The 17,387-nt window shown below is 43.1% G+C and overlaps 1 protein-coding gene across 3 annotated transcripts; it reads left to right on the top strand.

Annotated features, from left to right (window-relative positions):
• The first annotated feature begins 8,240 nt into the window (after positions 1 to 8,240).
• Positions 8,241 to 15,951, top strand: LOC310772549 (uncharacterized protein). Of its 3 annotated transcripts, none has more exons than XM_083632386.1 (8): positions 8,241 to 8,454; positions 10,226 to 10,428; positions 12,875 to 12,979; positions 13,115 to 13,210; positions 13,419 to 13,529; positions 13,655 to 13,724; positions 14,226 to 14,459; positions 15,100 to 15,951. In XM_083632386.1, exons 1-8 carry the CDS (start codon positions 8,433 to 8,435, stop codon positions 15,825 to 15,827), a joined length of 1,569 nt encoding a protein of 522 aa, XP_083488512.1. In that variant the 5' UTR covers positions 8,241 to 8,432; the 3' UTR covers positions 15,828 to 15,951. The 3 variants fall into 3 exon arrangements, with proteins under 3 accessions (XP_083488512.1, XP_083488511.1, XP_083488513.1); XM_083632385.1 differs by having other exon boundaries at positions 13,607 to 13,724; XM_083632387.1 differs by lacking the exon at positions 8,241 to 8,454 and having other exon boundaries at positions 10,389 to 10,428; positions 12,852 to 12,979; positions 13,607 to 13,724.
• Positions 15,952 to 17,387: the final 1,436 nt, after the last annotated feature.

Below are 17,387 nucleotides of genomic sequence, written 5' to 3'. Positions count from 1 at the left end.
AGCCAGAAGAGGGTGTACTTCCAGAGGGGCTGCTAGTTTCACCTGCCTTAGTGACATCTGAATCAGGGATAGTATATGTACCAGTTACTAATGTAGGCTATTCTGATGTTTGGCTGATTCCACGTAGGGTCATTGCTACAGTGAGCATGGCAAATATAGTATCAGAACAAAGTCCCCATGTTGAGTTTTGTAGGGATGTTAGTAGCAACGAGTGTACAGCATCGGTGTTCCTTCCGGGAGCTGAGACTAGAGGGGGGGGGGACTGGGATATGCCTCCTTTTGAGGGACTGGAGGGATCTGAGCAACAACAAGCGGCAGCTTTGCTTAGTAAATATAACTCCCTGTTTGCAAAGGATGAAGCTGATTTAGGTTGCACTAATCTGATTCAGCATGAGATCCCCCTGCTAGATGATACTCCTGTCCGTCTGCCATACCGTCGCATCATCCCGACTCAGTATGACATGGTGAGAGCCCATATAAAACAACTGTTGGACAGCCAAATAATCAGAGAAAGTAGTAGTCCATACGCATCACCCATCGTAATGGTGCAGAAGAAAGATGGGGGAAACAGATTGTGTGTAGACTATCGTCGCCTGAATGCTAAAACCAGGAAAGATGCGTTCCCTTTGCCACGGATTGAAGAGTCATTGGATGGGCTTGTAGGAGCTAAATGGTTTTCTACTTTGGATCTAGCCAGTGGCTACAACCAAGTTGAGGTTGTTGAAAAGGACAGAGCAAAGACAGCGTTCTGTACTCCATTTGGATTATTCGAGTTTAATAGAATGCCATTTGGATTGTGCAATGCCCCTAGCACTTTTCAGCGCCTTATGGAGCGCATGTTTGGAGACTGCCGTTATCAATCTGTTTTACTGTACCTGGATGATGTGATTGTGTTCTCTTCCTCTATCCAGCAGCATTTGGAGAGGTTGGAGGAAGTTTTCTCTCGGTTACAGAAGCAGGGGCTCAAGGTAAAATTTTCAAAATGCAACTTCTTTCAGAGACAAGTGAAATATCTTGGCCATGTAGTATCGGCTGAGGGAGTTGCAACAGACCCCGACAAGGTCGCTATTGTAAAAGATTGGAAGACCCCCACTAATCTGGCTGAGCTCAAATCTTTTCTGGGGTTTGCCAGTTATTACAGGCGCTTCATAGCTGGGTTTGCAAAGTTGGCTGCTCCCTTGAACAATGCGGCAGCACAACTGTCCCCAGGTATAAAAAAGGGTAAGACCCCCAGGAAGCCACTGGCCCCAGTCTGGACAGCAGAGTGCGAAGAGATGTTTGGCCAACTAAAGAAAGCACTGATCTCTGCACCAGTGTTGGCCTATGCAGACTTTCATAAGCCATTTGTGTTAGAGATTGATGCTAGCCATGCAGGTTTGGGGGCAGTACTTTGTCAGGAACATGGAGGGAAGCGCAGACCTGTTGCTTATGCTAGTAGGGCACTCAAACCTACAGAAAAGAACATGCAGAACTATAGCTCTATGAAGTTAGAATTCCTTGCTCTTAACACATTGAATGCCAGCCATGTTTTCATTCCTGTAGGTAAGTTGTGCCAGGGGTGTTTTTGACGATTCTGGCTCATTTTAGAAGAGCCGAGGATTCTTTTCTGTTAAGAATTCATGAACACCAATCATCTAAAAATAACTAATAGAATGTGTGCTTTCTCTGTCTAAAAGAGTTAGTTTGCAGAGTTAGTAGTTATGTAGATATTAGCCGTTGAGTACAGCATGGTTTCAGCGTCTGGAAATTTATTCAGAGATAAATGGCTTTTTGTGAAACAGTCACTTTAACCATTCATTTTTGGCATCAGTAAGACCGTCAGACATTCTAAACAATAGTTTTGAACAGTAATTTCCTCCATAACAACAGGAAACACCCCTCTCATTCAAACTCCTCCCTCCGTGTGTCTTCTCCTCCTTCCTCCTGGCTCTAACAGCGGGCGTGTCAGAAGCGCGTTGCTGCTGCCTGCCTGCCTGTCTGTCGGGCAAGACGAGTCTGAAATGGATTACTGTAAAATCGCGTCGCCATTTCCTTGAATGGCTTGCTCCCGCGGTGTGTGTGTGTGTGTGTGTGTGTGTGTGTGTGTGTGTGTGTGTGTGTGTGTGTGTGTGTGTGTGTGTGTGTGTGTGTGTGTGTGTGTGTGTGTGTGTGTGTGTGTGTGTGTGTGTGTGTGTGTGTGTGTGTGTGTTCGCGCGTTGCTGCGCGGCTCTGGGGGGAAGGGATCTCTGTCCGTTCTGTGTGTGTGTCCGGGCTTCTGACTGTAAAATCGCCAAGCCATTTCCGCGGGAGGCGGCTGCTTTTGTGGCTTTTGGGTCCCGTGGCTGTGACTTCTCTCGGTCTCTGTCGCCACTTAGTGGTCGGTAAAATAGATTACACACATGCTCTTGCTCCAAATAGTTATCTCGAAGATGTAAAAGGGGTTGATTGATGTCCCACCGTCAAAAAAAAAAAATGTTTATGTAAGACGAGTTAGCTCGTCCTTGGCACTTAAGCGCTGGATTATGTAAGACGAGTTAGGTCGTCTATGGCACTTAATGAGTTAAGTGGGCAGTGTCCGAGAAATTCAGAGGATACTTGTTAGGGGGTTCTTGCACTGTGTATACAGACAACAACCCACTCACCCACCTAGATACAGCAAAACTTGGAGCAGTAGAGCAACGATGGGCAGGCGAGCTGGCTCCTTTCAACCTTACCTTAAAATATCGTCCGGGGGCTCGGAATGGGAATGCAGATGCCTTGTCTCGCCAGTACAGGGAGGCCAGTGGAGCTGAGGCCTCAGAGGAGGAGACTGTTTGTGAGGGAGTGCCCTTTGTTGTTCAATCTGACATTTCTGTCCTCCCAGGTTGTTCCAAAGAGAGCCTAGCCATGTTGCAAGCACAAGACCCAGTTATTGGACCGCTTTTGGCCTGTTGGGGAAAAGGCAGGCCACCTGATTCAAAGGAGAGGGAGAGATTTGGTCATGGTACCAAGGAGCTTGCACGACAATGGGGACGCCTAAGGGAGGAAGGGAAAGTGCTGTACCGTCAGTTCAACTCTCCTGATGGTGGTAAGGAGATTTACCAGCTTGTACTGCCAGTGTTTACATAAAGATGTCCTCACTCAGCTGCATGATCATCATGGGCATCAGGGGGTGGAACGTACTTTGCAACTAGTGCGTTCCCGGTGCTACTGGCCCAACATGTACAAAGATGTCGAGAAATGGTGTCAACAGTGTGGGAGATGTGTTTTGGCTAAAGCTGTACAGCCAACAATCAAACCTTTTATGGGCAGTCTGCAGGCTTCTCGGCCACATGAAGTCCTTGCAATAGATTTTACTGTGTTGGAACCAGCTTCAAATGGAAGAGAAAATGTGTTGGTCTTAACAGATGTGTTTTCCAAGTACACCCAGGCCATTCCCACCAAAGATCAGCGGGCCAGTACTGTAGCTGATGTTTTGGTGAAGCACTGGTTTCATTTATTTGGGCCCCCTGAGCGTATCCATTCAGACCAGGGGAGAAATTTTGAGAGTAATTTGGTCCGACAGTTATGTAAGGTCTATAGGATTCGCAAGTCTCGTACTACCCCATACCATCCTCAGGGTAATGGTCAGTGTGAGCGGTTTAACCGTACATTGCATGATTTGCTGCGCACACTGCCCCCAGACCAGAAGAGATATTGGCCACGGCACCTTCCTCAGGTGACCTATGCATACAACACCACAGTGCATCAGTCCACTGGCATGACTCCCTACTTTTTAATGTTTGGCCGAGAGCCCAGGCTGCCTGTAGATTTTTTGCTAGGGGGGGAGGTAGAGGAGTCTGAGCAGGGCCAGGAAGACTGGGTGCAGGAGCACCAGGAGTCACTTGAGGAAGCATATAGTCATGTACGACAGCGGTTGGCTGCAAGGAGACAGTACAGAGACCAGAAACAGGAGGAGCAAGTGAGAGATCCATCCTTAAGTGAGGGAGACCTTGTGTATCTCCGGAACCATGGGGTGAGGGGCCGAAATAAGATCCAGGATGTCTGGGAATCGACCCCTTACCGGGTGGTACAGTGTCCCCCAGAGCGCGGTGTTGTCTACTCCATCACCCCAGCAGTCCAGGATGGGCCAGTACGGCAAGTCCACCGGACTGAGTTGAGAGGTATGCCTGCTGGTGGGTTGAGGACGGATACAGGCCATGATGCAGGGGAAGAGCAGGGGGACATGGGAGACAATGCTGAAATAGATTTTAAACTCACAGACACACTGACATTTGAATCTCATTGTGAAGAGTCACTTTCAGAATCCGAACTTTGCCCAGAGGCTGAGGTGTGTGAAGGAGAGGAGGACATAGAAACAGAAGGGTCACCAGTGGTAGTTGATGGCCTCCGAAAGTCTTCTAGAATTACTGCAGGCAAACACAGTAATCTTTTTCGACTTCCAAAATCTGTAACACCAAATGTTGATGCATCAGTATAATAAGGTATAGTGTTCTTTTCCTGATTTCAGAGTTTTTTCCCAGTGTATTTTTTAATCAGTACATCGTCGGGGCGCCGATTCATTTTGAGGGGGAGATATGTGGTGGGTGGTGCCAACGAGAAAAGGGGAGGTGCCCGAATTACTTCATATAGGGTTACCTGTAGGAGGAGGAACACTAGAGCACAGCTGATTCAGGCCAGATGATTGAGGCAGGTGCACACCTCAGTCCATGCTGGCATGCAGGGAAGGCCACAGAGCAGGAACAAAGAGGTAGGCCGCTGCCTATGGCTATTTTCTGTGTGTAGTGTTTTACATTGTTTGCTGTGAATGTGTGTGACATTTATTGTTTAATCATGTATTGCAGATAATCTGCTTCCCTGCTGGGTTGAAGGCGGCTGGTAGTCGATAGGACAGTTACCATCGACGTACCAGGTATTTTAAAGCAGTCGTGTAGTTTTAACATTTAATCATTATGTATTTTAATATTTTGGAAATAAAGTGTTTTAAGATTGTTAATTTTTGTTCCCTGCAGAGCATCAGCGGGTCCAGTCGCTGCTCTTGCCGTGATACATTTTGTTTGTTATTTTGGGGTTTATTCTCTTGTCTAGTTCGCCCTGGCAAGTGTGCTGGTAGCGGGCAAAGAAGAATGGGCTTTGCCCTTAGGGCGGACTAGTTTTCTTTTTTTTCTGTTTGTTTGTTTATTTGTTTGTTTGCTTATTTAATCCGCTTCTTCCCCACCATTGCCACTTCACCTGGTAATCCCAGTTTGACTGTCAGGGCAGGCTTAAAGTGTGCCGTGCTTATAAATGGTTGCAGTGAATTGAATCACGTGTGTAAACTTTGTTTCACCCAGAGTGCCAGAGTGCTTTACCCTACGGGTGTGTGCAGTGAACAAACTGATTTATCCTACAGTGTGTAGCCTACGGGTGTGTGCAGTGAACAAACTGATTTATCCTACAGTGTGTAGCCTACTGGTGTGCAGTGAACATAACCCCTGCCCTGTTAACAATAACTGAGAGGTTCTATGGAAAGAGGTCAATGTGGGCCTACTGGGATTGTCAAGCTGAACTTTTGTAATAAAATAATTTGCTGTTTAAAAGTACATCCTTGATTGTCATTCTTATGCTAGGGACCTATATGGTGGGTGTAACATCTAGATAGATAGACTGAGACAGACAGACTGATAGATAGATAGATAGATAGATAGATAGATAGATAGATACAGTAGATAGATAGATAGATAGATAGATAGATAGATTCTATGAGATCTCCTTTTGATAACTACCACTTCCATTCCCTGTAGTCAGGGATCCAGTCACCCAAAATTTGAGAGGACCTGACATGGCATGCTATACTTTTTGTTTGTGTTTTATCTATTCATTTGGACATTAAGGTCCACTGAATGAGAGGTCTGCTCTGCCGGAAACCTCGCGAAAAAAAGTTGTGGCCATTTTTGGATATGAAGCCTTTATTTTTTGACCGAAAAATGTGAAAGAGGTTTTTTTCCTCAAAGTCCTCTGTGGGTTGCGTAGGCTGTCAATAAATTCATCCCAGGTACACAGAACATGTGTGTTGACAACACCAAGTTAAGAAATACACTTACAAAACCTTTCCAAATGATTTATAGCCATTTTCTATTACAAAAAAGCACTCGTTTTTTGAATTTTCTCCATTATTTTCATCTTTACTTTGTTAGTAAACAATTATATCCTGAAATATGACATCAGCCAATCATTCTGTTCAGCAGATATTATAGTCGTTCCACACTAAAGATTATTAAAATCAACCCAAAATCAATGGATCTGTGGTGATTTCATAACCTTTATGCTCGAAATTCCTTGAGACATGTTTTTAGTTTTAACAAAACCCTGTACCCCAAAGACAATACTTGTAACACAAGAAATTCAAAACAACAAAATTATTTTAATCACAAAATGTACACTGGATGACAAGCCAACAAAACAATTATTATACAGCTTAATTTGGATAGATTGTGACCAGTATCTAGAAAACATTAAATTAAACATTAGCTGAACAAAATTATTGAACACAACACATTAAAAAAAGAAAGAAAAAAGACTGGCAACAAGGTCTATAATATAACAAAATTAACTTTGCAATGAACAAAATAACTCAATCACTGTCACTGTCTTCAAGTGTGAGAAATAACTCAATCACTGTCACTGTCTTCAAGTGTGAGTTCAATCGTTGAACATTTGTTGGGGTCCCCAGTGCAGAGACATGCGATGACACACTTGACATTGGCTCTCACACAAGAGCATCCTCGGGCACACATGCTTTTCTTGCAGTGACAGTATTTGGTGTGTTTGAATTCTGCAGGTTTTGCCTCCTTCAGCATCATGGTTGCCATCAGCTTACCACTGACAAGCTCTCTGCCAAAGTCAATGGCAACAGCCAGGGTAGGTTGGTTGAGACATGTGTGCTCGCTTGCATACAGCCAACTGATGCAGGGCTCGGCGAAGGTGTAACTGGAACGAAGGCATCTTCGGTAGGTGGAAGGCAACGCATGTCTCCTTTGATATTGCCAAAGAGATGGGCTCGCAGTGCATCCAAATTACCACTGAAGTCACTCCTCTCATACAGTGACACCATGTACTGCCTAGCCGCTGTCACAACATCTTCTTTAACATCCAGGCTTTCCCCAGGGTTACCGTATCTGCACAGGGGCAGAAGGTCTTCCAGGTGATCAACGGCAGTTTTGTAGGCGGTCACAACATTTTTTTAATGTGTTGTGTTCAATAATTTTGTTCAGCTAATGTTTAATTTAATGTTTTCTAGATACTGGTCACAATCTATCCAAAGCTGTATAACAATAATTGTTTTCTTGGCTTGTCATGCAGTGTACATTTTGTGATTAAAATCATTTTGTTGTTTTGAAATTCTTGTGTTACAAGTATTGTCTTTGGGGTACAGGGTTTTGTTAAAACTAAAAACATGTCTCGAGGAATTTCGAGCATAAAGGTAATAAAATCACCACAGATCCATTGATTTTGGGTTGATTTTAATCATCTTTAGTGTGGAATGACTATAATATCTGCTGAAAAGAATGACACATTGGCTGATGTCATATTTCAGGATATAATTGCTTATTAACAAAGTAAAGATGAAAATAATGGAGAAAATTCAAAAAACGAGTGCTTTTTTGTAATAGAAAATGGCTATAAATCATTTGCAAAGGTTTTGTAAGTGTATTTCTTAACTTGGTGTTGTCAACACACATGTTCTGTGTACCTGGGATGAATTTATTGACAGCCTACGCAACCCACTGAGGACTTTGAGGAAAAAAAACTCTTTCACATTTTTCGGTCAAAAAATAAAGGCTTCATATCCAAAAATGGCCACAACTTTTTTTCGCGAGGTTTCCGGCAGAGCAGACCTCTCATTCAGTGGACCTTAATGTCCAAATGAATAGATAAAACACAAAAAAAAAGTATAGCATGCCATGTCAGGTTCAACCCATTTTCTTGAGCTTTTGGGCCTGTGGATCCCTGACTACTGAGCCTCCCCTGAAAATGCTTGGAGCCCCCCTGGGGAGGCCCGCCTCCAACTTTGAGAACCTCTGGTGTAGCCATAATATCACAGCTCATTCCATCCTTGTATTTTGTGTGTGCAGGGGCTTCTTGCTGTAACTACTTAACCTCGCGTCACCAGGCTCTTCTCGGCGAGAAAGACTACTTGTAGTAGAAGAACAACTCTTATTTTGAAACTGTGATCCGGAAGTGCTTTCCTGGACTCATAACGACCTAAATTGCGATCACATAATATACAAACACACACAAACTATCGCTATATGAGATATGGGAAAGCGTATTGTAAACTGATTTATTAGTGGTTGTCTGAAAAAAATAGCTGGCTAGGACAGCGACCTTTCAACTCTGCTGCTACTTATGGGATTATCCCATACTACTACTGGCGAAATATCTAACAGCTAGCTAGCTAACAGCTAGTTTAGCTAAGCTAACGTGGTTTTAAAATGGATGCTAACGTTAATCCAGGTCTGTATCCTTCTGTGCATGTTATCAAATCATATGCTTAGGAAGCGGAGAGAGACTGACACAGTTAGCAGTCAGGGTTGGATCGGAGGTTACCATAGCTTAGCTGTGTTATCGCAGGTTATGGGATAGATGTTCATTCAAAAAGAAAACTGCTATTGAGTGTATATAACTTAACCTATGTGACTTAAAGTTTAATTGTTTTTTGTGATGCTCTATTGATCTTTGAATAGGACATTTCCCCGTCCCCGTGATTTCAACGTGCAGAGCAGAGAAACTGGTGGAGATGTAGCTCCAGTTGTTCCCTCGCCCATCACCAATGCAATGGCTCTGACTTGGTCACATAAAGTTACCATCCTTGGTGTGAGGTACCAGGTTTATAAAACTATTACCTACCCGTTTCCGACGTCATATCGCAGATTCGAAGATATAAATGGACTGCGTTTATATAGCGCTTTTATCCAAAGCGCTTTACAATGTGCCTACATTCACCCATTTGCACACCGAAGGTGGCAAGCTGTCACGCAGGGTGCTGGCACAGCCATTGGGAGCAATTTGGGGTTTCAGTGTCTTGCCCAAGGACACCTCGACATGCGGCCTGGTGGAGCCGGGGATCGAACCACCAACTTTGTAATTAGTGGATGACCTGCTATACCTCCTGAGCCACAGCAGCCGCCCTGATATAATGTTGCAGTGTTCGAGCGGGATTCGATCCGGTGATCTCTCGCACTCCAGGCATCCGCCATATCCAGTCGGCTAAAAGGTTCCCAAACTTTTCAGGCCCCGACCCCCAAAATAACGGTGCCAGAGGCTCGCGACCCCCACTATCCCCAGAGGTGGTTGAAGCATACGTTGGTGCGCATTTCGTAAACAAAACAAACAATTATGGTTAAAATGTGCTCTTTTTAATAGTTTTTTAACATTTTGTAGTTACATATTCTTTAGACCAATTTCACACATTCTGAAAATAATCTCGCGACCCACCCAGTGGTGTCCCGCTTCCCCCCTGGGGGTCCCGACCCCCACTTTGGGAACCACTGGACTAAAGGGCCAGGCTCGCTAGTCAAGTGGACATGTTGAGGGGTTACAATATTCCTTTTACGTAAGCCATTATGTCCAGAGAGGTGTTAAAATGATATTAAACAACTGTTTAAAAGCAGTATTTTGAAAGCCTGTGCTGAATTTACAGCAGAGTGTGTTTGATATTACTATCATGGTGCACTGCTTGCACGTGGCAAGCAAACAACATTGCAATCACACAGATACGGCGGCGCACTGAACAATTCCAGCGCACCTGGGAAGCAAAACATATCTCATACTCAAACTCCTAAGGTTCCTGTTGGCACTGGGCCATCTTGCATCTCCTAAATCCGGCACAGGCTGTCGAAAGACTGCTTTTAAACGGTTGTTTCATGCAGGTATATCATTTTGACACCTCCGGACATACTACTGGGTTCTTTAAGAGGAATATAACATCTTCAGATCTGCGATACGACGTAGGAAACGGGTAAGGAGCCGTTTTCTCCACGTGGTACCTCACACCAAGGATGGTAACTTTATGTGACCAAGTCCCAGAGCCATTGCATTGGCGATGGGTGAAGGAACAAATGGAGTGGAGATACAGGATAGATGCTTAGGGTTATGATGACATATTGAATATGGAAAATTTAAGGATAGTTTTATATGCTTGCTTTCGTCACCACTTCATCTTATGCACTGTATTTATATGTATTAATTATAATGTAATTATTTGACTGCTTACATCTACTGTTAGATCTTCAGCTCCCACTGTCATCCCTGCGTCTCCTGGTTCCTCCAGTGCGGTTGATGTCCGCATGTATGTGGCAGGTGGCCAAGCAGCGTAACGTGGAGCACTACGGAAAACTGTCTGAGTTCATCACGTTGGTGACAGAGATGGTCCCAGAGCTGATGAGTCCCAAGCAGAAGACTCAACTCATCCTGGGACTGAGAGCTCGGGTAGGAGGACGGGGATATTTAGTCTGTTCGTGTCTGTTTATGTGTCTTTTCCTGTGCTTTCATCTACAAAGAAAAACAACAACATACAAAGTGGAGCCAAAACAAAATAAAAACCTGACATTTTTTGGTACAGGTTGAGTGGTTGGAGCATAAATATTCCAGGTTAGGCTAATTGCATGTTGTAAGCTGCTGCATTTGGATAACTCCCACCACTGAAGCTAATGTAATTAGTGGCCGGGCCAGCGAAGCGGCCAGGCCACTTCTTGTATTTGCCTTTATTATTATTTTTTTTATTTTTTTTTCTTCCTCCCGGGAAGTTCGACTTCCCATGGATGAAAACTAACCAAACTTTGCACAAAGGTCCAGTCCCATGCCAAACATCTTTGACACAAATTTGGGGCCAATAGTCCTAACGGTGGCACGACAGCGACCGTCTAAAGTTTAAAACTTAAACAATTCATAAAAAATCAGGCATACGTGCTACGGCTTTGCAACTTTCACCGAAATGTGCGCCTAAATGAGGGGAAACTTTTGTACAATGCAACCTATGGCCAATTATGAAGTCTAAAGACTGCAAAACTGCAAAAACTGCAAAAACGAATTAAACCCTACTCCTCCCACATTTTTTCTTCAAACGACACCAAACTTCAGTATCTGCATCGTTAGACTGTTCTACACAAAAGTATCAAACCAGATTTTCGATCGGTCAAAAATTGAGCCCACAGTGCATCAAAACGTTGAATTCTGGCCCCGTGTATAGCCTAATTACCTTAATTACCTTTGGCAATTAGGTTGTATTTGTGATGTCATCAGTCAGTCAAGCAATTGTGATGCCATCACTGATGTCACTCGAGCAATTGTGATGTCATAATATTTTTTTCCCCCATTGACTTGCATGGGGTTTCGAAAAATCTTGCAGTAAATTAGCTGTAATTCAGAAACCATAACAGCTACAGCTACGAAACTTGGTAGGGAGGTGCACAGAGGGGCCTTTTATTCTACACGAAAGAATTACACAAATTGAGCAGATGGTGGAGCTATAACAGCCCTCTTTACATTCTGGTCCATAACTTCTGAACCGTATGGTCTATCATCAAACTTCTTTTTTCCCTGGATTCCTTGGGTCCTTCCGCATCTACTCATCTAGGCCACGCCCATTTCCGTCTGACTAGATTTTCCGCCATTTTGAATTTGGTCCAAAACAGTTTTTTTGCGATTCCCCCTTGAAATTTTGTCCAGTCTTCACCAAACCAAAGCACACATCATGTGATGAGTGTCCTGCACAACACTGTTTCGTGGTATTTGAAAAAAGCACACCGTTGCGATATAATCGACTTCCAAACTTCTGTGGGTGGGGCCAATTTCACAAGAATCACGATAACTCTAGAACACAACGTGCGATCCTAACCAACCTTGGTCCAGGTGTGGAAGGATGTACTCTGAGCCTATAGGATAAATATTGTGTCATTTCGCCTTTAGGGGGCGCTATAGCAGCATTCAGTACCTGTACCTTCTAAATTGTTTTATTTTGAAGGGCGGCAGGAAGTGCTGATTCATTGTCATTATGGCCAACCTTCCTTCTTGTATTGACACTTGACACTTCTGAGCTGATTTCAAGGCTCAAGGCTCAAGGCTCAAAGCCTTGAGACTTGCCCGGCCACGACCCATTGCTGCGCAGCAGCTATAATTCATTATTATTATTATTATTAATAATTAGGGGTGTCACAATATATCGTCCCATGAAATTTCGCGATAGTAAAACGTCACGATATGTATCGTTGAGATGAAATCTCATATCGCAATCCCCCCCCCCCCCCCCAAAAATAGACAAAGAAACGTCTTTGTTTGTTGAAGTTCAATGTGTGGAAAGTAGTTCAGTTGAACAAGTCTCTGAAGAGACACATGAGAAGTTATACAGGAGAGAAACCATTCAATTGAGTTTCTGGCAAAACTGTTTACTTGACAGGAAAAACTGAAGATGCATAAAAAATAGACTAAGAAAAGTCTTGTTGTTTGAGTTTGAAGAAAAACTGAAGATGCATAATGAGAATTTATACTGCTGAGAAACCTTTTAGTTCAAAGTAAATCTAAGTGACGGTGTACAGTAACTCATTCTATTTCAAGATAAGCCTTATTTCCAATCTCATGTTTTTTCTAGTTGTTATTGTAATAACAATTTCCCACAACAGCATGTTTTGTATTTGTGCATTTCAAATAAAATACTACTTTTACAGTCATATATTGTCATTATTCAAGTTTAAAAAAATATTGTTAAAATCGTATCGTATCGTTATCGTGAACCCAGTATCGTGATACGTATCGTATCGTGAACTGAGTGTATCGTGACACCCCTATTAATAATATATTATAATTATATATATAATAATAATGCTCATGAAGAATTCATGTTTGACTATTAGTAGACATTTTCCTGTATGTTCCTTAGTTCATCTTAGAGTTGTTACAGAGGGCCGGCCCATTTGACTGTGAAGCTATCCAGGATCATCTGAACAGTTTTCAACTGTGGACAACAAACCAGATGCACGAAGAGGTAAACAATGTTTCTGCAACATAGTAGTCACACAAAGAAGAAAAATAAATAATTACATTCTAGTTAGCCTGTTTTGACTTAGGGAGCATTTGAATAGTGTTTTTTCAAATAAGAAATTCCTGTACTTCATGACAGGTCCAAGATGTTGAGGTGGAGGTTTCAAAGTCAAAATTTGTGGAGCTGGTTCGAAAACTAATGAATGACCAAACTGAAAAAGAATTATTTTTGAAGGTGACATTTTCCGTTTTTATTCATTATATGTAAGGCTGTCAATGTATGGATGTGGGTTATCTGTCTTTATCTTTGTCTGTATATCTATGCCGGTCTACCTATCTTTCTAAATTTATATACCTGTCTATCTGTCAGTTTATATATGTTGTCTACCTTATCTAATGTAGAGGTGAATATGAAGTATTCATGCTATTTTGACCTGATAAAGGAGGTGTTCCCTGTTCAGTATGGAGACTGTTTTGATACGATGCTCCAGATCCTGGTGTGGGAGTTCTTCTTCCGACTGGAAGAGTTTCTCCCTGTACCAAGTTTTTCTCAGGTAGGCAGCAAGCTGGGAAAGTGCCACATTCCAAAATGTGTAGTAACTGTTATTTCACATCAGTCTTCTTTTTCCAGGTAGCTGCCAGTTTTGACATTGCTCCCCTTGACCCCCAATTTGAGCAGTGTGTCTGTGATCCTGAAGATCTGAGGATGCTTTTGCAGCACAGAAAATGGCGGCAAAAGCTGACTAAAAGTAAGAACCTGTTCACAGATCATACTGTATATTTTAAAGGTCTTGGATTGACAACACTTATACACTGGTTCCCCCATTTTCACTGTTGATATTGTTAAGCCTACTTTCAGTTTAGGGAAAGGGGCCGTAGCTAGGGATAGGAAGGGCATAGAGAGTCGGGGTTCGAGGGGTGGGTAGGGGGAGTGGTTGGGGGGATGTGGGTGGTTTGGGGGAGGGGTAGGACCATTTTCCATGTTGAAAACGATTAGCTGTGTTTTTGAGGTATTCCCAAACATTGCCTAAAGTGCCATAAGGCTGAATGGCCACACCACTGTGCTGTGGGCTTCAAGGTATTTGTGCTTGTATGAATCTGGACAGACATGGATGTAGACTGCTCACTGTTTGGTGGAGGCATACATCCGCGATGCGGTATTTCTACTTTAACTCATGGCTTTGGATAATACCCTGTACTGATCTATTAATATTATGAACAATATTGATTGAAAGCTTTCTGTTCATCAGGTGAATTCTCCTTCATGTCAGACACTATCTTAATTACACTTGCATCTAAACAAACTTCAGTCGCATGCGAAGATCACATCGATCATCAGTCACTGGGAAGAAATGAAGAAGATGCCTGTGAGGATGATGAGGTCACTGACGACACTTCCAATGAGATGGTGCCATCAAACTCCCAGCTGCAACAGGACAGGCCATCACCTCTGACTTCCTCTGCATGCAGGCGAGGTGACAGTGGTGAGCATAAATTTAAAGGGATATCCCATCCATTTTACATGGCGGTCCTTTTGTGGTCATATATATATACCAGTATACCATGTGTGTCTATATATATATATATATAATTATTTTCATAATTTTGGCCTACAGCTCCAGAGAACGCCCAAAACAGTATTTCAACAAATTAGAATAGTGTGAAGAAAATCAGCAGTTACTTCTCAGTTATGACTGACTCCAGCCTCAGTCCACTCCCTCTGAATCTCCGCCAAATTTTTTAATCGTCTTTGCTTGACAATCCGCTGAAGCCCATGGTCATCCATGGTATTTCCATGATATTCAAATTTTTTGGAAAGGATCTGTATACTGTATATATAATTATTCTTCTATAATGTGGAACATTTATATAGATATATACAATAATATATATCAATACAATTGTATACAAATAGTAAAAATAAAGGAAAATGATGCATGTGTCCAAACTCTTGATTGGCAGGGTAGGACCCTGAAGCTTGTATTTTTGAAACCTAGCCCAAGAAAATCCTGAACAGTTAAGTGAGAAACTCAGCCCAATCTGAACTGAGGACCAGTTGTGTGTTGTCAGTCTGTGACATTAATGCCAGCTCTAGTTTTGATATTGTTAATTTTCTGCCTCCAGGAAAACTTCGTGACTCAGCTAAACGCCATAAGAAGTACAGCTGCCTCCAGTGTGGGAAGGCATTCCCTCAGTTGTCAGACCTCAAGCGACACGGCAGCGTTCACTCTGAAGCCCAGCCCTTCACCTGCAGCCTGTGCGAGAAGAGATATAAGAGCAAGGCGAAGCTTAGAATTCACCTGCGAAGTCACACTGGAGAGAGGCCGTTTGTCTGCACATACTGTGGCAGGAGGTTCCTGACATCTGCCACCTTGAAATCCCATTTGTACACTCACACTGGTGAGCGCCCATATGCCTGTACTCTGTGTGATAGGAAATTCATACAGTCCCATAATCTGACGGTGCACCTCAGGATGCACAAGAAGGAGAAACCGTACCTGTGCAGCGTATGCGGCATGTCTTTCTATTGCTCTGGCGCCTTACTAGTGCACTCGCGCAAGCACACAGGGGAACGGCCTCATCACTGTGACTACTGCGGCAAGGATTACTCCACATCTTCGAGGCTGGCATCACATCTGAGATACCACACAGGAGAGAGACCATACTCCTGCTCCCAGTGTGACAAATCCTTTCACACCAAGCAAGCAGTGAAGAGACACGTAAGAACACACACAGGGGAGAAACCCTTCCAGTGTCTTGAGTGTCACAAGAGGTTTGCCGATAGATCCAATATGAGAGTGCATATGAAAAGTCATAACACCAAGCGGCAACCTTCGGTGATGAAAATGTAAGCCAGCGCGGAAGTGCCAAAATCTGGAGTTCCTCAAATGACCACTTGAGGCTGCCTCAAAGAACGAGGTAATTCCCATAGATCCCCATGTTAAAATACCCAAATTTACAACAGAAATAAACATGTTTATAGCCCTGAACAAAAAAGGTTTTGGTCTCTATAGTTAATTTCCCTGTTCATGACAACTGTACCTCATATACCTCACCGTTTATCCAGTCTATGGCTGCAAAGAGAATTCTGATTGTATGGAAGTCAATGGGAAAATGACCCTACTTCTCACTTGATTCATTATCTCAGTAAACACTTCGCTAATGACTTTATGGTCTCAATCACCATGTCTTCTTCATTATAGCATGATGTTCATTTTGTAAATGATGGTCTAATTTAGAGTGAAATAGATGATAAAGCAGACTATGATTTGGGGCGTGATTGAAAGGTCGCCTGTCCAATTATCATACAGCTCGCAAAAATGTGCGCAAAATCCACTGGAGTCACACAGGAGTCACACAGGAGTCGCTCTTTCTATCAACCCTACTTTTCCATACATGTAGCAATCACAAAATACAGTACTTTTCTTAAAGCCACTGTTGTTGTCCGTCACGACAGGCTGTTTGTGTTCTTGAATATTGTGTAGTTTTCAATACAGAGGATTCTGGATTTTCATTAATGGCCACAGCAGAGAGGACGCCGTTTCCCTGCTGGGAAGCCAAGGAACAGCGACAGCTCAGACAGGACAACATCCCCCTGTATTGATAACTACACATTATTTCTGAATACAAACAGCCTATCGTGATGGACAACAACCATGGTTTTAAGGCAAGTACCGGTACTGTATTTTGTGATTGCTACTGCTACATGTATGGAAAACTAGGGTCGATATAAAGGGAATATAAAGGGAATCTGAGACTGCATTGAGAATCAAGCTTATCAGTCTCTGTTGAGGCTACACTTTTAACTTATTAAAGCTAGTCTTTTCTGTCTGGCAGCTTATAGAAGCTGAGTTCAGGGTTCTTTGCCTCCTGCACATGGGAGAGGTCAGAGTTCAGGGTTCTTCGCCTCCTGCACATGGGAGAGGGCAGCCTTGAAGGCTTTCTGTCAGAAAGGCTTGACACGGAACAGAGGAATCGCCATACAACTCTTCAAACATGTTTCATTGCATGTTTATTTTTGGAGGATTTTGGTTATGGTTAGGGTTAGGCAAGTATTTTTTGGGGGTTAAGGTTTTCTTATTTAACCATGACCAAACCCTAACCAAATTGTTATACTTGGCATACCTCAGGGATGCTGGTTCACCGTCCTGGAGCTGGCAACATACAGCTGTCCATGGCCTGTCTGTCTCTTGTGTGTGTGAGTGTGTGTGCATCACTGACGATGTCACTATGCCTCTGACATCACTGATGATGTCACAATTTATGACATCACCGATGACATCATCACTGGGACTTTGTGTGTGTGTGAGAGAGAGAGTGAATTTATGACATCACTGATGATGTCATGAGTGGGACAGACAGAGCCCTAGCTCCCTTTATGATTGAATTATGCAGAATGTACACTTGAAAAA

Source organism: Poromitra crassiceps, assembly GCF_964638095.1.
Source record: "Poromitra crassiceps genome assembly, chromosome: 2".
Lineage (NCBI taxonomy): Eukaryota > Metazoa > Chordata > Actinopteri > Beryciformes > Melamphaidae > Poromitra > Poromitra crassiceps.
The sequence above is the reverse complement of the archived record's forward strand: the minus strand, read 5'-3'. Positions and strand labels throughout refer to the sequence as shown.

Bases quoted from the DNA above. Each gene is read 5' to 3' on its own strand.
- LOC310772549 (XM_083632385.1), top strand. From the start codon at position 8,433: ATGGATGCTAACGTTAATCCAG. The intron at 8,455-10,225 runs GTCTGTATCCTT...ATCTACTGTTAG, and splicing joins GGATGCTAACGTTAATCCAG to ATCTTCAGCTCCCACTGTCA. The intron at 10,429-12,874 runs GTAGGAGGACGG...TATGTTCCTTAG, and splicing joins TCCTGGGACTGAGAGCTCGG to TTCATCTTAGAGTTGTTACA.